The sequence below is a fragment of the Canis lupus genome, chromosome 14, assembly GCF_048164855.1.
Source record: "Canis lupus baileyi chromosome 14, mCanLup2.hap1, whole genome shotgun sequence".
Classification (NCBI taxonomy): Eukaryota; Metazoa; Chordata; class Mammalia; order Carnivora; family Canidae; genus Canis; species Canis lupus.
In genome coordinates this window covers 23,455,716-23,478,845 of record NC_132851.1, presented here as the reverse complement: position 1 = coordinate 23,478,845, position 23,130 = coordinate 23,455,716, and the positions used below count along the sequence as shown (strand labels likewise).

Below are 23,130 nucleotides of genomic sequence, written 5' to 3'. Positions count from 1 at the left end.
ACCAGGCTCCAGCAACAGGAAGACATTGGCTCGGGTGATCTGGTGGCAGAGGGAGGGAAACGGGGATGCCTGTGGGGCTTTCTGTGCCTGCCTCCGTGGGGCTGGAACAGTCTGAGTTGTCGTCCCCCCACCACCACCTTTCACACCCGTGTCCATCAGGTCTCGTTAACTGTCACTTCTCTGGGAAGTGTCCCCTGACCTCCCCAGACCCGGCTGCCCGGCCCTTGCCTTACTTGCTGTGAGTCTGACAGTAAGTGCATGATGGGGCCTGCAAGGGCCCAGCGTCCTTGTTTCAGAGGCCCCTGGGTATGACCTTGCAGTTCAGCTGAACGCCCCCCTGGTGGCTCCCAGCTGCCCTGGGCACTGCGGCGGGGATCTCTCTAGACCCTGACAACGCCAGCCCCTGGGCCTGGCCAGACTCTGGGACCTCTTGACCTGCCCAAGGCTCCCTGAAGCCAGAACCTGAGCTCATGAACAGCCTTGCCCAACTCCACCCCCAGACACCTCGGCTTGCCCCATCCCTGGTGGCTACCATTTCAACTGACCCACCACTGCTTAGAGGGGCACATCCTGCAGCCTTACCCCTAATTCACCAGCCCAGGGGTAGTGGTATGCCTTCACCACCCTTCCCAGAAACATCCACAATGTTCCCATACCTTCTGAATCTCTGTGGACTGGGCTATCCCTGGGCACTGGGAAACAGAACTACCTTAGTCACACCCACAGTCTACCTCTTTGTGCCTCAGTTTACCCATATGTAAAACTTGGGCCACATCTGCCCCTTCTTACATTACAGAGATTCAGGAAACATTATTAAAGCGCCAGCTGTTCTTTGGAAGAAAAGGGCTCTATTTTCATGCTTTTGTCCTCTACCTCCTCACCCATCCCCACCTCCCTGGAACTTTCTGGAATGTGCTCCATAGGCCAAACTAAAGAGGCCAACACCCCCAGGACTGGTGGGTGTTGGCCAGCGAATGGTCGCAGGCCTGGAAACATTCAAACACAGGCAACGATGTTGTCCAAGCACTTTTAGTTCAAAGCTAAAGTTCAAAGCTGCTAGTCCTTGAGGTGGGGTCCTTGGGCCGGACAGTCCCGGAACGCCCAGCCCTGGCCCTGGGGAGGGCTGCTGGGGGAAGCGACCCTTCAGAAGTGAGGGGAGGCCTGTAGAAAGGGTCTCCAGATGTGGGCCACCCTGGGTACCAAGCCAAGCTGCTCGAGCTGCAGCCGCGTGGGCCTGTAGGCATTGAGGTTGCTGTAGGGAGCTGCTGTGCCGTCATGGGGCCTCGGGGAGAAGTGGGCCTGCGGGCTCAGGGCCCCCCACGGGCCATGGTGGGGCTGAAGCCTGGCGGGCAGAGGTGGGTTGGGGGCCGGGGGACTGCTGGGCCCCGACGCCGCCGACACATTCCGGTTCTGGGGGTTGCTGCCCGTCGACGGGCTGCTGAAAGGGTTGGAGGACGTGTGGTCGCTGGCAGAGCTGCTGCTGCCACTGAGGCGGCCAGGCGGGGGGCTGCGGCCGGCCCTGGGCTGCAGGGGTGCCCCCAGCCTGGGGGACTTCGGGCCCATCACAGGCTTGGAGGATGCGTATAGGTGGCGGAACTCCTCGTCAAACAGCTCCACCGCCGGGCCCGTGAACTTGGAGAGGATGTTCCGGTGGACGTGTCCGCAGAGCCAGGTGAAGCTGCAGGGGAAGAGGAGAGCGGGCTGGCAACGGGGAGGCCCGCCGAGCCCCCGCAGGCCGCTCGGGTGGCAGTGGGCTCCCGGCACGGCTGCCCGGAGGGACCGACCACTAGCCAGAGGGGACCGGCCAGTGTCCGCAGGTGAACCCTAAAGACACCAGACCGAAGCCCTGGGTCGGGCCAGGCTCCCTCCTGGGGCTCGAACTCTTGCGCTCCCTGCCCAAGTGCAAGAGGGCTAAGTGACAGCCGAGTCCCCGGACTGCTGAGGCCACCTGTGACATGTGGGAACACCTGCCTCTTCTAACCAAAGGGGGGGTCTGGGGGAGGCTGCTCCTTAGAAGGCAGGGCGTGTTCTCAGGAAAGTCTTGAGGGTGTGGCCACACTTGAGGCCCAGGGACCCCAAGGGGCAGGCGGCAGGGGAGGGGATTCCCACGGGAACCAGAGTGCACTTTGCCCCGACCCCCAGGGAGGTGGGCGGAGGCCTCGGCCCTCCCTCCATTAACTGGTTTCAAATGAAAACAAAATGCTGAAGGCATTTATGGATTGCGTTTTATGATTCCTTGATTTAACTGAGTTCCTTTTTATCTCTGATGGAAAAGTCCCCTTATTAACCCCACTTACACACACCCACATACTCAAACCCCTTGAAAAGCCCTGGTGGACAGCACAGAGGACCCACCCAAAGGGTCAGGGTAGAGATTCCTGGGTCCCTAATAATGGGAACCCAGGCATAGAGGGCAATAGTGACAGGATGGTCAGAGGGACACACGGTCAATGTGGGGGACAGGAACGACCCCCCACCAACGGTCTCAACCTTCCCCCCCACCCCCCACCGGCCTTGCTACCAAAAAAGGCCTGGCCCAACCAGCAGAGTCCCCACTTGGTGAGGCAGGGCAGGTGAGCAAGGCTGAGCAATCCCGGGAAGAACAATGAGGCTTTGTTCAAACCTCACCTCCGGCCCACAAGCCACCCACACACCCCAGAGAGGTGAGCAACTGACGAAGAGCCTAGGGCCAGCCAGGTGACAGGGAAGGCAGCAAACAGTGGGGACAGCGGGACTCGGCTACACTAAGAAATCAGTCGCCTGGTGTTGCTTGGAATCAGACGAGATTAGGCCAAGCAACTGCATGCTTTATGCAACAGAACAGTCCCACAGGTGCCCTGGCAACTTTTCAGGCTCCCACACCCCGGTGGTCTCTGCACCTGCCCCCCACCCCAGGTCCTTGGTGTCCCTGCAGCCCCTGCACACCTATGAACCTCCTTTACACCCTGCATTGCCATTCATTCTATGCCCTTTTACACTTTCTCTTTATCACCACCCGAGGTAAGAAGTACACTTCATTTCTATTGCTTTTTGGCACTTAGTACATGGAACTGATGTTGTCACAATTTTTGGCTCAAGAACCACTCTCATGACTGGTCTATTCCTCGCCCGTTTTAATCTATTCAGCTATTTACTTAGTTATTTTAAATAACGTAATAAGCACCAACAAACCCAGCACCTAAAAATAATAAAAAGCTAGCATCTTGGCAATAATCAGCATCAAACCATACAGTCCCTCCCCAAAAGAAGGAATCATCACCCTGAATCCTGTGTCATAGTTCCCATACTTTCCTTTCTCCTTAAAAAAATGTTTTATGTATTCTGGAAAGAAAGTATTTTCGAGTTTAATATACATGTAATATTTTGGGGGGTTTTCCCATTTAATATTATATTGCTAAGATTTATCCATGTTCTTTCTTGTTGCTGTGCCTCATCCATTTTTGACTGCTGTATAATATTCCACTGGTGGCTAGATCATGGTTTATTCATCCACTCTCCCGTTGACAGGCATTTGGATTGCTTCCACGGTATTTCTGTTGGGACCTGTGCTATAGCAAGCATTCTCATACCTGTCTTTTACTACACCGTGGACTCCCTCTCTTGGAAATACCCCTGGGAGTGGAAGTGCTGGATCATAAGCCAGGTGAATAGTCAGCTTCAGGAGAAATTCCAAACTCTTTTAAAAGTCACTGTCTTGGGGATCCCTGGGTGGCTCAGTGGTTTAGCTCCTGCCTTTGGCCCAGGCAGTGATCCTGGAGTCCCAGGATCGAGTCCTACATCAGGTCCCTGCATGGAGCCTGCTTCTCTCTCTGCCTGTGTCTCTGCCTCTCTCTCTCTCTCGTGTTTCTCATGAATAAATAATTTTTTTAAAAAATCACTCTCTCGACCTACAATCCCCTCAGCCATGCAGGAAAGATGCTGTACAGCCAGCATCTGGTATCGTCAGTCTTATTTTCTTGCCAGTTGAAAAGGTATAAAAAGGCAACTGGTCCTAGCCTCGATCTGCACTTTCTGGTCACTGAGATGCGAACGCCTCTCCCCGCGTGCTCCTGGCTGGGATGCCCACTCGCACCCCCTATTCTGGCGCTAAGCCTCGGGAACTACTTGTGGTTCTGACACTAATCGCGTCAGGGCATCAGGAAAGCCCGCTCTCACTCTGTAAGCTGACTTTTCCCTTTCTTTCAGGTATCTTTCAATGAACCGAAGTTCTTCATCGGAATACAGTCAGATACAGCGATCTTTCAGTGTCAAGGCTTTTTTTGTGTTGTTTCACACAAAAGACAGGTGTCCGTGTTAAGACACTTAATCCTTATCCTAAGGCCTAAAAAGATATTCATCTATTCTTTTCTATTAAGAGTTTTAAAGTTTGTGGGTTTTTTCTGACATTTAAGAGTTTTTAATCTATTGGAAGGTGATTTTTTTTTGTACATGTGTGACATGGAATCCAATTTTCTGTGTGCAGAATTATTGTTTTCCAGTTTCTCCTTTCCCCACTGTGCAGACATGCCCCATCATGTGTGGGTCTGTCTCCGGGCTTTCTGCTCTGTTCCATTTGTCAGTTTGCCTGTACCTCCTCCGATGCCACATTGTCTAGATTATTCCAGCTCCACGACACAGCCTGAGCCCTGGCAGGGGGAGGTCCTCCCTACCTGTTCTTCCTCCGACTTACCTCGGCTAATCTTGGAGAGATACATTTAATGTCTTGACCTACTCACATATACAAACACATACATAAGTACACAACAGTTTCCAGAACATTCCTGACCTCAGGAATGCTCTCTGTATGTTTATTCTATCCTATATCATTATAAAAATAATTCCAGGCATCATCCACTAACTTGATTTCATATCCTGCTAATGGATAATGATGCACATGGTTTGAAAAACTTTGTTCCTCTAGCTACATTGGATGGCCAGAACCTTATATAGACTTTCATTAATTTATTCACTCATTCATTCAACATATATTATGATCATATATAATGTTCGGGCACTGGGTTAGCTATATTTCATTCCAGGGATATAACAGAGGAGAAAACAGACTCGATCCAGGTTCTGACATTATGTTTATGATCTTGGATAAACAAGTCCACAGAGAAGCTCTCTAGGAGATGATCTGGGAACTGCAAGATAAGGAGTTAGCAGGATAAGACAGCAGGAATTACCTCTCCAGCAGAGGGCATGTACAGCAAGTGCAAAGGCCCTGAGGCCTGAAAGAGCATGAAAGACCTGGAGGAACACAGTATGGCTACAGCACAGTGGAGAGGAAGGAAAATCCTGCAGAGGCCATGGTAAGAATGATTTTTTTTTTCTTTTCTAGGAGCAGTGACAAGCATAGAAGGATCTTAAGGAGGCCAGTGATTTGATCTGGTTTTTGTTTAAAAATCTTTCTGTTCCTGGTACAGAAAGCCCAGAAGTAGAAGTGTGGGTCAGGGCAGGAATGGAATCAGGGGTGGTTCAGTTCTCACGCTGTGGCCACCAAGGCCCAACCCCAAAGGCACCAACCTCCTGGACTTGCCAGCAGAAGTGGGAGCTCCTTCCTGGCTGACCACAGAGCACTTCCTAAGCTCATACTGACCTTAGAACACACGCCACACCGCTCTGTGGCCATTTGTCCATGTTTTTTCATAAGAGAGAAGAGCTCTGTGTCTCCAGCACCTGGCATATTGCCTGTGCTGGATAAGGCTTCACTTTTTTTTTTTTTTTTTTAAAGAGTTTTGTTATTTATTCATGAGAGACATAGAGAAAGAGAGGCAGAGACACAGGCAGAGGGAGAAGCAGGCTCCATGCAGGGACTCCAGGATCACGACCTGAGCCAAAGGCAGATGCCCAACTGCTGAGCCACCCAGGCGTCCCTGGGTAAGACTTTCTAACAGAGCTTAAATGTTCAAATGTACACCCCCCACCTCACCCGCACCCCTCAGCTAAAGATGTGCACAGAGCACCTCAGTTTGGGAGAACTGTATACAACCAGGGCCAAAATATCCGAAGCCCAAGGACAGCTGCATTGAAAGAATGGGAGGGAGACATGTTTTGTTTCAACTGGAGACAACCTTGAGAGTCCCCACGGAGAAGGATCTAACTGAAGGCCAGCAAACAGATCTCCTCTGACCGCTGAGTGCAAATGAAGTTACAGGTGTCCTGCCCTCTCTCCAGGAGCTGGGTTCTTCGGTTCTCAGGAATGGCCCTGTGTGTCTTCAGGCCCGGTGCCACCCTCCTCCCGGCACCTCCCATATCAGGATGACAAGCTCAGAAGGCACTAGAGAGCTGGAGATCCTAGCTGAGAAGGCTGGTGACCCTGGGCCAATCACCTACCCTTGCCGTGCCTCAGTTCCCCCAACCGTCATTGGGAAGAATAATTCCTCCCTCAAAGGGTTAAATCCTTCCTAAAAGTCTCATCACACCCGGCCTAGGGCCTGGCACAAAGCTCAACAAGGTTAGTTCTGCTTCCTTCTGCCCCCACCAAGGGCAAAGACCCCCCACCCCCAACCCACCCCCCTTGCCAGCAGCATAATGAGCTCCGCAAGGGCAAATACAAACAAAAACAAAGAAGCATAATTCTCCCAATTGAAAACAAGAGGAGACACTCTCATTCCTCTGCATTTTCTCTTTCAGAATTTCTTTCTCTGGCCCAGAAGACAAGGGAGGAATCCGAATGAGTGGGCCTTGCTACATTTCCCCAGTGACAACCTTTAGCTCGTACCCTTTTGCCCTACCATGTTTTCCAGGACTTTCCTTGACTCTGCTCTTCATCAAAGCTCATATAAAAATGCCCAGGCTGGAGGCACCTGGGTGGCTCAGTGGTTGAGCGTCTGCCTTGGGCTCAGGTTGTGATCCCGGGGTCTCAGGATCGAGTCCTGGATCAGGCCCCCCTGCATGGAGCCTGCTTCTCCCTCTGCCTGTGTCTGCCTCTCTCTCTGTCTCTCATGAATAAATTAATAAATTTTTTTTAAATGCTCAGGCTTAACCATTTCTTAGGATCATTTCTTTCTGGAGGTCCCATGCCACATGAAACTTGGAAATAAATCCACATGCTTTTCTCTTGTTAGTCTATCTTTTGTCCAGTTTACAGGCCCCAGCCAGAGCACCTAGAAAGGTAATAGGAAAATGAGGGTTTTCCTCCCCATATACTGGGTATGGGTTTTTTTTTTTTTTTTGAGGTGATAAAAATATTCTGGACCTAGGTAGCAGTGACGGTTGCACACACAGGGAATGAATTAAATGCCACTGAATCACACATTGAAAATGGCTAATTTTAGGTTATGCGAATTTCCCCATAATAATAAAAAAGAATGAAGGAGGACTCTTCAGCTCTGGTGGGCCCCTGACTCCAGCTGCCCATCCAGGTGGTGAGCTAGGTCTCTAGTGGCAGCTTAGCTAAGGTCAGAGGTCAAGGTCAGAGGCCTCCAGTCCTGATGTGGGGTTTGAGGCTGAGCTCCCACCCAGAGCTTATGGCTTGCTGGCTTGCTGCCCAGCGGCCTTTGTCACTTTCAAATCTGAAAGAACAAAAAGCTGAGAAAGTGGCTTTGGCCACTTGGGGAGGGTAACTCAGCCCCATCTCAGCCTCTTACAAAACAACCGAGCGCTAATGCGGGGCCCTAGGATCAGAAGTACATGGGGTCCCTTTTGCACAGGTGCCCCAGTGAAGCAAAACAATGAGGAGAGAAGCTGTGGGAGGAAATGCACATGGGGCTCAGTGACGCCCGGACACTGGGTGTCCCCTCAGGGCTGTCTGGTCTCAGAGCCCCTCCTGGCATAGGAGCTAAGGAACAACTATTCCCCCTGCAGATGGACCACACCTCATTCAGCTCGGGTGCAGTCTGTGAGGCAGAGAGCACAGGCCCATGCACAGCCGAGGAAACCAGGGCCAGGAAAAGGTGGAGACAGCCAGAGGGGAGTAAAGGGAGCTTTAGGCAGCTCAGCCCCCCTCCAAAGACCCCCTCCCTCCCCCCATCACTCTTCTTTCTCTGTCCGTCTGTACGGGTTCTCCTTCTTCTTCCTTCTTCCTTCTTCTTCCTTCTTCCTTCTTCTTCCTTCTTCCTTCTTCTTCCTTCTTCTTCCTTCTTCTTCCTCTTCTTCCTCTTCTTCTTCTTCTTCTTCTTCTTCTTCTTCTTCTTCTTCTTCTTCTTCTTCTTCTTCTTCTTCTTTCTTTCTTCTTTCTTCTTTCTTCTTTCTTCTTCGTCTACACCCAACATAGGGCTTGAACTCACAGCCCCAAGATCGAGAGTTACACACTGTACCGAATGAACCAGCCATGACCGGCTGTAGTCTATCTCCTTGGTTTGAATGGCAGCTCCAGAGGGGCGCCCCAGCCTTCAAGCATGCCTACTATGTACCCAGTAGGTCTCTACATAGCTGTCGAATGAATGAAGGAACAGAGACACATGGTGACTTGCTCAAGGTCACCCAGCCAGAAAGCTACAGAGCTGGGAATTGAACCCAACGTCTAGTCCAGGCTGCTGCCACGTCCAGTCTCTAGCACTAGCCTTAGGTCCCAGTGAATTGGGACACACTTCTGAAAATAAAATAGGACACACACACACACACACACACACACACACAGCCCAAAACAAATTGCATAGTTTTACAATCACGCCTGATAGAGCTGAGGAAGGAAAAAGAAGATTCTAAAAAAAAAAAAGAAAAAGAAGATTCTATGTCCTGTTGCAACCTGAAGGGAAACTTCAAAGTGCCTCTCTACCCTCAAGCCCAGAAGGCCCCCTTCTTCCTAGGCTAGTCCTGCCTCCAGCCTCATGTATGTGATGAAGTCTCAGCTCGGCAGGGACAGAAGCAGCCCCCTGGGAGCCCCTGGGAGGGACAGGCTACGTGCCTGAGCGGCCAGGACTACGCCACACTCAGCCTGGGCCTCCTCGAAGCCTTGGGCCCGTGAAACCCAGCGCTCACCTGTACGATCCCGACAGGACATATCTCCAATCTGAGATGATGAACTTCTCCTGGATTTGGCCGGCGAACTTCCGGCCTGATTTGGCACAGTACACCTCTCCTTCCACACTCCGGATGGAAATGTTCTGTTGGAAGGAGAGTCAAGGCCTCATTTGCTAATTACGTATGTGTAGATATATGTTTGCCTAGGAAAACATCTGGAAGGATGCTCAGCAAGACATGAGCAGGGGTTATCTCTAATTTGTAGGCTCATCAGCTATTTTTATTTTTTCCTTTGCTGAATTTTCTAGATTCTTTTCATTGTCCTGACATTATTTGAGAAATGGGGCGGGGGGAGGGGGAGAGAGATGGTAGGATTTTATTTTATTTTTTTAGATGGTAGGATTTAAACAAAGTGACAAAGAAAAGAAAGATGACGGCCTAATACCCAACTTGCCTTGCAGGGGGCTTCAGTTACATGAGTCCCTGACCCCAAGCTGGTCACAGGGAAGTGCAGCCGGAGGGGTGGCTCTGTGGAGACCTCAGTGGACCTTAGATCGTCCTAAGGAAAGGTGTGTCCACAACCCAAATCATGGCCCTGCGTGTCCCTTCCTCTGCCCCCAGGAACACCTGCTGCCCCAGCCCCTGCCCAGAACCCTTGGGAGGCTGGAGAAATGAAAGGGTGGGTAAAGCCAGGGATCTCTGGGGAAGCCAGGATACTGCTGGGATCCCGTGAATGTCCCTGGTGGCTGGGCAAGCTCTGGGAAGGGGACACCCACGAGTTTCCTAGTGATTCCCAGCCTCCCCATAAGCTCTGTGACCTGTTGAGAGGAGGGTCTCATCTCATCTCACTGTCCCTTGGCGGGCAGAGGACTGGCAGCTGTGGCTGGTGTGGGCCATGGATTCAAGGCCTGTGCGGACTCTGCACCTGCCGACGGCCTCGTGTCGAGGAGGTGCGATCCAGGCCAAGCAGGCCTGGTAATCACAGGACCCAGGCCTGTCGCTCCAGATGCCTGAGCTCGGCTGCATCCCAGGCAGTGGGGAGGACAAGGGATGGAGGAAGGGAGGTTGGGGGGTCTCCCGGAGGCTGACCTGTCTGAGCTAGAGCCCAGTCACCGAGGGAACCACCCACCCCTGGTGAGTAGAGCCCGCTCATAAAAACTGGGTGGTTTTACCTTTGACCCTGAAGTAGCTGCCCTAAATTCGACATGATTAAATGACCCTTTATGCCTGGGTTTCTTTTCTCCTTGCCAGAAGGAAGTCCGTGGGCAGTTGGGTTCTGTCCAAAAGGATCAGCTTCCTGGGGTCCTGCGGAGTCCTATACGTGTACCAAACAGCCCGGATGCTGACCTGGCCTGTGGAGCCACGAGGTCCTTCAGCAGAGAAGACAACAGGCATGCGCAGCAGAGATTGCGGCCCACGAGATACCCACGGCCCCTTCCAGTTCCCAGCCCCCGTGGGCTGCGTGAGCCAGAGGGCCTAAGCAGGCATGACGGACACGTCCTCCAGGTCAGGTCCTGCGGCACTCCCCTGCCCTCTCTCCCTGTCACTGCCACCCCGAGGCCACGTATTCCTATGGTGTAGCTACAAGGTGAGGGAGGGCCGCCTGTTTTACAGGGCACTTTTGAGCGAGAGACAAACCTTTCTTTACGCTGAGCCATTGAGATGGGGTGTGTGGAGGGGACTGTTAGCGGGCGCCAGCCATGCTGCCCTCACTCCCACTGGGGGCCCCTACCTTGAGGTGGCTGTCAGAGATCTGGACTTTGTCACACATCTCCTGGAAGAGCTTCACACCTCCCTGGTCCAGGAGCACACAGACAAACACCCCGCGCTTGTTGGCCGCCTCTAGAATGTCACAGAAGATCTCCACGTCGGTGAACACATCCATCAGGATAGCCAGGACCTGGGCCAGGGCAGAGGGGTGGACACAGAGTCAGGGGCCAGGTGCTAACTGGTTTCCGCCCGGCTTCCTACGGCCCCGACCCCGTGGGCCTTCCTGGGAGAGCAGCCCCCACGGCTGCTGCACTGGAGGAGCGAGGGGTGGGGGCTCCGCCAGGGCACATTTAAGGGGAAAGAGCTGGAGGCCTCTGCCCTGACTCCATCGCCTGACCACGGCCCCTCGGGCCTCTTGGCCCACTGCTGGAGTGCAGCACCCACAGCAGGAAGGAGAGAAAGGCAGAGAAAGGAGCAGGAGGGAAGGGCAGAGCAAGGGGAGGCGGCCACGCAGGTTCAGGGCTGAGGGACAGATTTGACGACGGGGCTGCTCAGCCAGACAAGCTCGAAGGCCCCCAGTGGCCACTGGTTTTCACCTGCTATGAAGCCACATGTATTCGCCTCCAACAGAACCCTGGTGGAGGGGATCCCTGGGTGGCTCAGCGGACTAGCACCTGCCTTTGGCCCAGGGCTCAATGCTGCAGCCCAGGCCCGGGATCGAGTCCTGCATCAGGCTCCCGGCATGGAGCCTGCTTCTTCCTCTGCCTGTGTCTCTGCCTGTGTCTCTGCCTCTCTCTCTGTGTGTGTCTGGAGACCCCTACATGCAGAGTAGCCACTGCCACCTCTATCATAACAGGATCTGGGGGATCTGGGGGAGGAGAGAGCCCTAGAAATGCAGCAAAGGGGGGATGTGAGTGTGTGTGTGTGTGTGTGTGTCTCCCCCTGCCAGGCATCCAGTGTGTGTGTGTGTGTCTCTCCAGTGTGTGTGTGTGTGTCTACCTGCCAGGCATCCAGTGTGTGTGTGTGTGTGTCTCCACCTGCCAGGCATCCAGTGTGTGTGTGTGTGTGTCTCCACCTGCCAGGCATCCAGTGTGTGTGTGTGTGTGTCTCCACCTGCCAGGCATCCAGTGTGTGTGTGTGTGTGTCTCCACCTGCCAGGCATCCAGTGTGTGTGTGTGTGTGTCTCCACCTGCCAGGCATCCAGTGTGTGTGTGTGTGTGTCTCCACCTGCCAGGCATCCAGTGTGTGTGTGTGTGTGTCTCCACCTGCCAGGCATCCAGTGTGTGTGTGTGTGTGTGTGTGTCTACCTACCAGGCATCCAGTGTGTGTGTGTGTGTGTGTGTGTGTCTCCACCTGCCAGGCATCCAGTGTGTGTGTGTGTGTGTCTCCACCTGCCAGGCATCCAGTGTGTGTGTGTGTGTGTCTCCACCTGCCAGGCATCCAGTGTGTGTGTGTGTGTCTACCTACCAGGCATCCAGTGTGTGTGTGTGTGTGTGTGTGTGTGTCTCCACCTGCCAGGCATCCAGTGTGTGTGTGTGTGTGTCTCCACCTGCCAGGCATCCAGTGTGTGTGTGTGTGTGTGTGTGTTTGTGTCTCCACCTGCCAGGCATCCAGTGTGTGTGTGTGTGTGTGTGTGTGTGTGTCTCCACCTGCCAGGCATCCAGTGTGTGTGTGTCTCCACCTGCCAGGCATCCAGTGTGTGTGTGTGTGTGTGTGTGTGTGTGTGTCTCCACCTGCCAGGCATCCAGTGTGTGTGTGTTTGTGTGTTTGTGTCTCCCCCTGCCAGGCATCCAGTGTGTGCGTGTGTGTGTGTGCGCGTGTGTGTCTCCACCTGCCAGGCATCCAGTGTGTGTGTGTGTGTGTGTGTGTGTGTGTCTCCACCTGCTAGGCATCCAGTGTGTGTGTGTCTCCACCTGCCAGGCATCCAATGTGTGTGTGTGTGTTTGTGTGCGTCTCCACCCGCCAGACAGCCAGTGTGTGTGCGCGTGTGTGTGCGTGTGCGTCTCCACCTGCCAGGCATCCACTGTGTGCGTGTGCGCGTGTGTGTGCATGTGTGTGTCTCCACCTGCCAGGCATCCAGTGTGTGCGTGCGCGTGTGTGCGCGTGTGTGTGCATGTGTGTGTCTCCACCTGCCAGGCATCCAGTGTGTGTGTGTGTGTCTACCTACCAGGCATCCAGTGTGTGTGTGTGTGTGTGTGTGTGTGTCTCCACCTGCCAGGCATCCAGTGTGTGTGTGTGTGTGTCTCCACCTGCCAGGCATCCAGTGTGTGTGTGTGTGTGTCTCCACCTGCCAGGCATCCAGTGTGTGTGTGTGTGTGTCTCCACCTGCCAGGCATCCAGTGTGTGTGTGTGTGTCTACCTACCAGGCATCCAGTGTGTGTGTGTGTGTGTGTGTGTGTGTCTCCACCTGCCAGGCATCCAGTGTGTGTGTGTGTGTCTCCACCTACCAGGCATCCAGTGTGTGTGTGTGTGTGTGTGTGTTTGTGTCTCCACCTGCCAGGCATCCAGTGTGTGTGTGTGTGTGTGTGTGTGTGTGTCTCCACCTGCCAGGCATCCAGTGTGTGTGTGTCTCCACCTGCCAGGCATCCAGTGTGTGTGTGTGTGTGTGTGTGTGTGTGTGTCTCCACCTGCTAGGCATCCAGTGTGTGTGTGTCTCCACCTGCCAGGCATCCAATGTGTGTGTGTGTGTTTGTGTGCGTCTCCACCCGCCAGACAGCCAGTGTGTGTGCGCGTGTGTGTGCGTGTGCGTCTCCACCTGCCAGGCATCCACTGTGTGCGTGTGCGCGTGTGTGTGCATGTGTGTGTCTCCACCTGCCAGGCATCCAGTGTGTGCGTGCGCGTGTGTGCGCGTGTGTGTGCATGTGTGTGTCTCCACCTGCCAGGCATCCAGTGTGTGTGTGTGTCTACCTACCAGGCATCCAGTGTGTGTGTGTGTGTGTGTGTGTGTGTGTCTCCACCTGCCAGGCATCCAGTGTGTGTGTGTGTGTGTCTCCACCTGCCAGGCATCCAGTGTGTGTGTGTGTGTGTCTCCACCTGCCAGGCATCCAGTGTGTGTGTGTGTGTGTCTCCACCTGCCAGGCATCCAGTGTGTGTGTGTGTGTCTACCTACCAGGCATCCAGTGTGTGTGTGTGTGTGTGTGTGTGTGTCTCCACCTGCCAGGCATCCAGTGTGTGTGTGTGTGTCTCCACCTGCCAGGCATCCAGTGTGTGTGTGTGTGTGTGTGTGTGTTTGTGTCTCCACCTGCCAGGCATCCAGTGTGTGTGTGTGTGTGTGTGTGTGTCTCCACCTGCCAGGCATCCAGTGTGTGTGTGTCTCCACCTGCCAGGCATCCAGTGTGTGTGTGTGTGTGTGTGTGTGTGTGTCTCCACCTGCCAGGCATCCAGTGTGTGTGTGTCTCCACCTGCCAGGCATCCAGTGTGTGTGTGTGTGTGTGTGTGTGTGTGTCTCCACCTGCTAGGCATCCAGTGTGTGTGTGTCTCCACCTGCCAGGCATCCAATGTGTGTGTGTGTGTTTGTGTGCGTCTCCACCCGCCAGACAGCCAGTGTGTGTGCGCGTGTGTGCGCGTGTGCGTCTCCACCTGCCAGGCCCCAAGCCTCCTCCTGCCAGCGGCTCCCGGCCTCCCTCTGAGGACTCCCGCCTCCTCCGCAAACAAAGTGGTTTGGGCGGGGCCACCGGGGCGGGGAGGGCCCATCACCGCGGCCAGGCCAATGAGAGCGCGGCATCCCCTGCGAGCCACGGGGATTGGCCCGGGGCTGCTCACGTGACCCACGTTATGCTAATGAGAGCCCCGCGGGCGGTCGCTGGGCCGCAGCGCGGGGGAGGCTCCGGCTGCCGTCTCGCCGCCACTTGGGGACAGCGTACGCGAACGTGAAGGCAGCCCCGGCGACAGCCGGGCCGAGCAGGGTCCCGGCAGCATCCTCCGATCATCTGGTTTCGGCCATGCCCGAAGCCGGCCCTACCCTTGATCTTCCCACCGTGGAAGTCAGTGCCTGCTCCTCTCCTTACACTTGTTTGGGGTTGTTTCCCCCGATATTGTGATTTATAAAAAAATATATATATTTGATCCTTGTCCGTGTTTTGGCACCAAGCTCTAACACACCTGGAATTTGCTAAGTGGTGAGAGCGGAGAGAGATAACGATGCTTTGTTATGTTAATGAGGTGACTTTTGGATGGGGCTGGTTGCCAGGGGAACCCACTTAGGGGTTGGAGGGTTGGAATTTTCTGTCCCTCCCGCCCGCTGCCCCAGGGAAAGGGGGGGCTGGAGGTTGAATCAGCTGCCAGTGCCAATGACGTCGGGGGTCGTGCCTGTGTGAGGCCGGGCTCTGAGTCCTCTGGGTTGGTGATTTGGGGAGAGCTGAGTGCTCAGAGGAGGCGTGGAAGTTCCATGCCCTTCCCCGTGCATCTCTTCCATCTGGCTGTTCCTGAGTGCTCGCCCTTATAATAGCGGCAATCTAGAAAGTAAAAGGTTTCTTTGTTGTGAGCTAGTCCAGCGGATTGATCACACCCAAGGAGAGGGCCAGTCTCCAGACTCTGAGCTGCTGGGGCAGAGGCACCGGTGACAACCTGGGACGCCCAGCTGGGGTCTGAGAATTGCCCGGTGGTGGGAGACTCCCACACAGTGGGGTGGGAGCAGAACTAGACGGCTGTCACCCAATCGAAAGTCAGTCCTCACACCCGGATCATGGCATATGGACAAGTGGATTCAGCAGCCATTCGCAATGATAATTAAAACCATCATATAAAAACTGTAAGACATGGCGGAATGTTGAAGTAAAAGTGCTGTATAATCCACCCTTAAGGGACACCTGGGTGGCTTAGCGATTGGGTGTCTGCCTTTGGCTCAGGTTATGATCCCAGGGTCCTGGGATCGAGTCCCACGTCAGACTCCCTGCTTAGCAGAGTCTGCTCCTTCTCTTCCCTGCTGGTGCGCTCTCTCTCACTATCTCTGTCTTTCTTTCTCTCAAATAAATAAGTAAAATCTTAAGAAATCCATGCTCGGGCAGCCCTGGTGGTGCAGCGGCTTGGCGCCATCTACAGCCCAGGGTGTGATCCTGGAGACCCTGAATCGAGTCCCATGTCGGGCTCCCTGCATGGTGCCTGCTTCTCCCTCTGCCTGTGTCTCTGCCTCTCTCTCTCTCTGCATCTCTATGAATAAATAAATAAAATCTTTAAAAAAAAAAAAAAGGAAATCCATGCTCAACACAGGTGTGTTAGCAATGAACGAATTCAGTGAAAAAGGCTTAACAGAGCACAAAATGATAGTATTTCTGGTACGGTTGCCAGTGAGGGCAAGTGGCGTGGAGACACATAAGCAGGCACAAAGCCAAAACTAGCGGTTTGGACTGGGCATGAGGGCAGCTTTCAACATTACCTATAACAACGTTCCACCATTTTTCTAATAATTGCTATAAAAGTATAGTAATTATATAGATATGGTATATGGAGATGTATATGTACATACAGATCTGTAGATATATGGACCATTAGCATCTGGGAAGTAGCAAGGACAAGAAGAGGGTCATTGACACAGACAAAGGAGATGTCTGGTACCTCTCGGAGCTGACTTCCTGCTCAGATGACATGAGTGTCTGCACAGGGGAAAGAACTGCCTGGGTCAGAAGTCGGAAAAGATGTTCTCACAGGGAGGTCACGCTCCTTTAGAACCGTGGCCCTGTTAGCACGTGATTGTCTCTACACATTTAGCCTTCTGATGCCAACAGCAACCCAGGCCCTCTCTGCAGAAAGATAACTGCTTCCTCCTTGAGGGGGATATAGATGAAAGGGACAATTCCCTCTCTCTGCTCCTGTCCACCCTTCACCCCCTGTTGTGTTCCAGTGAGGGGGCATGTTTACAAATAACCCCAGGTCATGATTTAAGGGATACTTGGAAAAACAGGCTCAAGAAGTCTAGGTTTATCGTGTTGGCCTCCTGTTGGGATTGGCTCCCAGCCGGACTGTTTTAAGGCCCATAACCTCTTCAGTCCCCTGCGTGGTCATGCTACCTTACAGGGTGTGGTGGGATGAATGAGGACCTCCCAAAAGACAGGTCCACATCCTAACCATCAGAGCCTATGGGTGTGACCTCACTTGGAAAAAGTCTTCACAGGTGCAATTAAGCTCCCAAAGTGAGGGGCACCTGGGTGGCTCAGTGGTTAAGTGGCCGCCTTTGGCTCAGGTCATGATCCTGGGGTCCTGGGATCAAGTCCCTCATCAGGCTCCCCTCGGGGAGCCTGCTTCTCCCTCTGCCTATGTCTCTGACTCTCTGTGTCTCTCATGAATAAATAAATAAATAAAATCTTCAAAAAAAATTGCAAGATGAGATCATCCTGGATTATCCAGTGGGCCCTAAATTCACTGGCAAATATCCTCATCAAAGACACCCAGAGGAGGGCAGCCCGGGTGGCTCAGCAGTTTAGCGCCTGACTTTGGCCCAGGGTGTGATCCTGGAGATCCAGGATCAAGTCCCACGTCAGGCTCCCTACATGGAGCCTGCTTCTCCCTCTGCCTCTCTCTCTGTCTCTCATGAATGAATGAATAAATAAAATCTTAAAAAAAAAAAAAAAAGACACCCAGAGGAGAGACAAGGAGAAGAGGCCACGCGAAGACAGAGGCAGAGCCTGGAGTGAAGGAACATAAGCTGAGGAACACCTGCCGCCACCAGAAGCTGGGGGCAGAAGACAGGACCCTCCCCCAGAGACTTCAGAGCAAGAATGGCTCAACGGATGTCTTCATTTTAGGTCTGGCTTCCAGAACTAGGAGAGAATAAATATGTCTTGTTTGAAACCACCAGCTGTGCAGGAACTTGTCACAGCAGCCCCGGGACACTAATAGGGAGGGGTAGCACACAATCCAGAGGACAGTGCTCTACGGGGTGTTAGGGAACCCTGGCGCCAGCCCCGGTGCTACTAGAGATGAGCTGAGTCCCTTTGGACAAGCCACTTACTGTCTTTGGGCCTTAATTTCTTTACCCAAAAAGAGCATTAGCTATCATCCCAGCTGCATCCAACCCTGAGCCCAGATAACAGAGAGGAAACCGTGTGCAAAAAGTAAAAGTTTTTATTCTAGTTTGTAGTTTAAAAATGAGTGTGGTTTTTATATGCATTGGGAACAAGTATGAATAATGTTAGAAGAACACCATGCAGGGGAGCCTGGGTGGCTCAGTGGTTGAGCATCTACCTTCGGCCCAGGGTGTGATCCTGGAGACCCGGGATCGAGTCCCACATCGGGCTCCCTGCATGGAGCCTGCTTCTCCCTCTGCCTGTGTCTCAGCCTCTCTCTCTGTGTCTCTCATGAATAAATAAATAAAATCTCTAAAAATCACCATGCAAACATGTTTCAGTCTGGGTTATGGAAGGGGATTAAAATTAGTGCCTGCACCTCTGTGGCAGAAAGAAGAAATCAAGTAGGCCGATCAGTGGGATGGGCACTTTGGAGCGGGGTTGGCTGAGAAGGAGGAAGTACTCTGGAGACCCTAAAGGAGGAAGCCCAGGTGGCAGCCGGCTCTGGGAACCTGAGCTGCAGAGAGACGGAGGAGGCCCCCCAGGGGGTGCTGCTCTGCTGGGGGCATGCCCATATGCCAGGGTCATCCTGCGGGGACCTCACCCCCTGGCTGGCAGATGCGAGCTCCTCCTGGGCTAGAGGGCCGCTGCCTCATCCGTCTGTAGGGGATGGCAGGGTGGAAAAGGGGCGATGAGATTTGGGTCCTGGTGGGGCCCAAGCATGGTGGGAACACTATCGCCCCCCACCCCGGCTTCCATTTCTCTTGCCTCTTTCTCTTCTGTGTGCTGAGGCTCCTTTGTTTTCCAAAAACAACAGCAACAGCCACATGTAGGGAGCAGAGCACACCCTTTCCCAGTTTGGCAAATCCCTGTGGTATCTGGCCTCACGGAAGACAGCTGGCTTCTCAAACCTGCTTCTGCAGCAATCTGTTGTGCTTTGTTGCTGGGTGGAAGCCAACGAAGATAATCTGGCCTCGCACAGGTAAGTGGTGAGAGAGGACATGACGGCCCAGGCCCACGGACGGGGTCTGGGAAACCCTCGGGGATCCTGACCGCCTCGGAGGATGGATTGATCCTCGTGTTTCCATATTTCAGGATGCTTCTTCCTGCAGGGCCAGCTGATTGCCGGAGAGGCGGCAAGCACCGTGCCTCGGAGCACGCCTTTGGTAGGCACGCCAAGCCAGCACGGCCCCTGCCCTGAGTGACCCTGAATGACCCCAGGGCCACGTGCTGGGCAGCAGAGCCTGCTGAACAGGGCCTCCTTCCAACTAGCCCATCCTGATCCGTGTACCCTGCCTGCCCTCCCTTCCCTGCAGAAGCACAGTAAGGGCCTGTGCGTGTGCGTTCCCCGCGCCCCTTCTGCCTCCTGACCCCCCTGGTGCTTCCTGTGGTCCTGCAGCCCACGCTATGCCCCCTGCTTCTAAGGCACTGTGAGCAAAAACTTCTTGTTTCACGCCAGGCGTTTCCATGCCTGCACATCCCCCCCGCTGCGGGACACCCAACCCTCTCACACCTCCTGACCTCTGCCTAGACTCCCGTCCCTCTCTGCCTCACAACCTCTTACTCAGCCTTGAAGACTCAGGTCAGAGGCCACCTCTTCCGTGAAGCCAGCCTTAGTCACCCTGTCCTCCCAGGCACAGACGGTTGCTCACGCCCCGGGGCTGCCTCCCACCCAGTGTCCTCTTCTCCTCCCCTAATGGGCACAGAGGCAGGGCGCTCCCCGAGGGATGGAGGGAGGCCCCCTGTTCTGCTTGGCCATCCTGGGTGCGGGACCTGGCTATGAATTAGGCTCTGTGGGATAAAGGAATGTGAGCATGAAGGGAAAGACAGACAATTCCTGCAAGCTGAGGGAGTGGAAACTGGTCTGGAAAACCCTGAGCAGGCTGGCTCTGTTTGTTCCCCTCTCAGGAGGCTGAAGCCATAGAGGGAGGACGCCAACCCATCCACCCTCCAGCTCTGAGTGGGGAGGCAGGGGCACAACCTGCTTCTGAGGACAGCCTGTGACCAGGTCCCTGGGCCCTGGCATCTCTGTGGGGGCCGGCCACCCCTGAGCCCCTGTGTGTGTGTGTGTGTGTGTGTGTGTGTGTGTGTGTGTGGAGAATATCACAAACTGCCTGCAGGGGCCTGGCAGGCTACAACATGGGTGCAGCTCATCAAGGCCTGGGACAAGAGGGCGTGGTGGGGACTGTGGCAAAGCACACTCCCCCAAAGTGGTGGTCGCCACTCAGCGCCAGCAGAGCCAGCTCTTCCTACTTGCTAAGAGGAACTAGAAATTCTCACTCTTAAGTGAACTCTTCAGGCTTTTTTTTTTTTTTTTTAAGATTTTATCCATTTATTCATGAGACACACAGAGAGGCAGAGACACAGGCAGAGGGAGAAGCAGGCTCCCTGCGGGGAGCCCGATGCGGGGACTTGATCCAGGGACCCCCGGGATCACAACCTGAGCTGAAGGCAGACGCTGAACCACTGAACCACCCAGGAACCCCGAAATCTTCAGCTTTTCAGTGTTGTGTTAAATTTATAACACGCTGTTTTGGTGAAACAAAGGATATTGAGGGGGCCTCAGGGCCACAGAGGGAGGGAAGCCTCTCTGGGTGGAGGGTGGGTGTGGGGGGGAGGGACTCAGCCTGGGGATTACTTCACAAGCCCTAACCTGGCTTCTTTCCAGGGAGCCTCACTCACTCAGGGTCCGAGCTGCGGCCGTGGGTGAGAATGTTCCCCATGCCAGTGGTCCCTACCCCTCGGGAGGCCGCTGAACTGCACACTGGAGAGGCCAGAGTGGAGTCTGAGGCCTGGGGAGGTCGAGCGACTTGCCCCAGGTCCCGCAGTCAGCCCCAGGCGCGGCCTGCGCTCCTGGCTGCCTGCCTGGGCCCATCTGTCAATCCCTAATGCTGACCTGGCCCGGAAGCATGAAATACTGCTCTCAAGCAGCCCTGCCACTTGAAAAACCAACACTCCACCCATTGTGACTTTATTTCATTTTCCAGAACTCCACTCTTTCCCTGCCGGTCCACACACCGCCTCCCCATCTTAAGCGGGGCTTTTTCTGGAGCCTGAAGATTTCACAGAGTACCGACCCTCTGAGGGCACTTGGTCAGGAGCCTGGGATCCCGGCAGAAAATGAGCTGAAGCATCAGCTTGTTCTTTCTTTGAGTCTCCTCTCAAAAAAAAAAAAAAAAAAAAGAGTCTCGGGACACCTGAGTGGCTCAGCAGTTTGGCGCCTGCCTTTGGCCCAGGGCATGATCCCTGAGTCCTGGGATCGAGTCCCGCATCGGGCTCTCCGCAAAGGAGCCTGCTTCTCCCTCTGCCTGTGTCTCTGCCTCTCTCTGTGAGTCTCATGAATAAATAAAATTAAGAAAAAAAAATGAGTTCCTTCTCCCCTCTCTGAGCTTCAGGTGGCAGGAGGGAGCCTCCCCAGCCCTGTTTGTTCGGAACAGTTGTCTCATGCAGCTGGGGGAGAATGAGCCAGAGTGGCTCCGGCCGTGCCCGAAATTCTTTTTTTTTTAAGATTTTATTTATTTATTCATGAGACACAAAGAGAGAGAGAGGCAGAGACCCAGGTAGAGGGAGAAGCAGGCTCCATGCAGGGAGCCCGACGTGGGACTCGATCCCTGGACTCAGGGATCACACCCTGGGCTGAAAGCAGGTGCCATACCGCTGGGCCACCCAGGGATCCCTTTCTTTCTTTTCTTTTTTTTTTTTTTAAAGATCGTGCCCGAAATTCTATCAACCACGCTCCAGTCTTGAAATGTTTTTCTTCTTCCAAAGTCACATATTGGCGTGCAGACACGCGGGGAGAAACCTCTCTGCCTGTCCTGTCTTCCGTGTGACACTAGCTGGACCCAGGTGCTGCCTGGCCTGTTGTGACCGGGTCTAAGCCGAGGCTGGGGGCTCAGGGGCGGGCATGAGCCTCGGCGGCCTGACCCCGAGGTGAGGCCTTCCTGAGAAGGGGACTCGGGTGCTGCGTCCTGAAGAAGCAGCCGGCGTCATCATCAGGTGAAGAGCAGGGAAGGGGAGGGGTGCCGGGCAGGGGGCACGGCACCCGCAAGGCCTGAAGAAGGAGCAAGGCGGGCTGGAGGGTCTGCAGGTCCCGGGACCGGCCGCTCGAGCTGGGAGCCCCGCGGAGTTGCTCTTCCCACTGCAGGTGCGGGGGAGACCCGGAGGCTCCCAGCGGGAAGGGACGAGGCTAGACTGGAAGCGCAGAAGTACTGGGGGGCGGCATGGAGTCTGGGTGGTTGGGGATCGCCACGGAAGGCGAGGGGCAGGGCAGCCCGGGGCTCAGCGGTTTAGCGCCGCCTTGGGCCCAGGGCCTGATCCTGGAGACCCGGGGATCGAGTCCCACATCGGGCTCCCTGCGTGGAGCCTGCTCCTCCCTCTGCCTGGGTCTCTGCCTCTCTCTGTGTCTCTCATGAACATATAAATAAAATCCTTAAAAAATAATTAAAAAAAAAGAAGTCGAGGGGCAGGTAGGATGCCAGGGAGGGTGGGTCGTGGGACCCAGATGGTGACAGGTGGGACCAGAAAGTCGGTGATCCAGGGCAAGAGAGAGAATAGCACCTGACTCCATCCTCAGCCCCAGCCTCTGAACCCCATCCCGTGGGGCCAGCCCCAGCCCCATTCCTCCTCTACCAGCCCCGTTCGCCCCCGACCCCACGGCCAAGGAGACACAGGCCCCACCACCTGTACCTGGCTGGTCCGGGTGATGCAGCGACGAATGAGGTCTCGGATGTTGTTGTGCTTGTCCATCTGGAAATAGACGGTGGCGCTGGATTTTTCCTTCAGGTAGGGCTTCTGGGCTGAGGCCCAGGTGTGCAGCAGGGTGGGCTCGCTGCCCTCGGAGGCCGCGGGGAAGTAGGTGCCCGAGGGCAGGGAGCAGGAGTCCAGTCCCCTGGCGCCTGCCTCTGCCCCTGCTGCGGGCTCGGGGGCACCCGGCGGCTCCCTGGCCCGGGCCTGGATGAACTGGGCCTCCTCGGAGGACAAGAAGTCCACCTCCCCTTCCTGGCCAGCGCCTGCCAGTAGGCCTCGGGACCCCCATCCAGGAGGGCGTCTGTGGCCAGCCGGGCGCTCTCGTTGTCGCTGAAATCGGCCCTGGCCGGCCGGACCCACTGGCTCTTGACGTCTTCCAGGCGCTTCTGGATCTTGCCCACGTGCCTTGACCGGCTCATGCTGCCCAGTGGTGCTGGGGAGGCCGCTGCTGCTCCAGGTCTCCTTGAGGCCAGTGGGGCCTCGCTGCGGGGGGGGGGGGGGGGGGCTAGCGCTCCCGGGAAGCCCCCCGCATCCACCTGTGCAGGGAAGTGGTTACCTGGCCCAGCAGCGCTGCCGGGATCAGCATCCCGGCCAGGCCCACCTGTGGGCGCCACCGCCCTGCCCTGCCCGGGGCACGCCCCGCACGCTCCGCCCTGCACCCCCCCCCCCCCCCCCCCCCCAGCCAGGCGCAGGGCAGAGCCGGGAGGCCGTCCTGTGCTCTCAGTTCAGACACCACTGGTTCGAGCCCAGGACTCCCCTGCGGAGCAGATGCGGCCCTGAGGTTGGG

At 55.0% G+C, this 23,130-nt stretch overlaps 1 protein-coding gene across 1 annotated transcript; it reads right to left on the bottom strand.

Moving 5' to 3' along the window:
• Positions 1-1,013: 1,013 nt before the first annotated feature.
• On the bottom strand, positions 1,014-22,929 carry FAM83A (family with sequence similarity 83 member A). Its single transcript, XM_072774373.1, is given in 5 exon segments — positions 1,014-1,678; positions 8,905-9,029; positions 10,619-10,786; positions 22,284-22,600; positions 22,603-22,929. Coding segments are annotated over 5 exon segments (1,305 nt in total). The 5' UTR covers positions 22,763-22,929; the 3' UTR covers positions 1,014-1,143.
• Between the last annotated feature and the right edge of the window lie 201 nt (positions 22,930-23,130).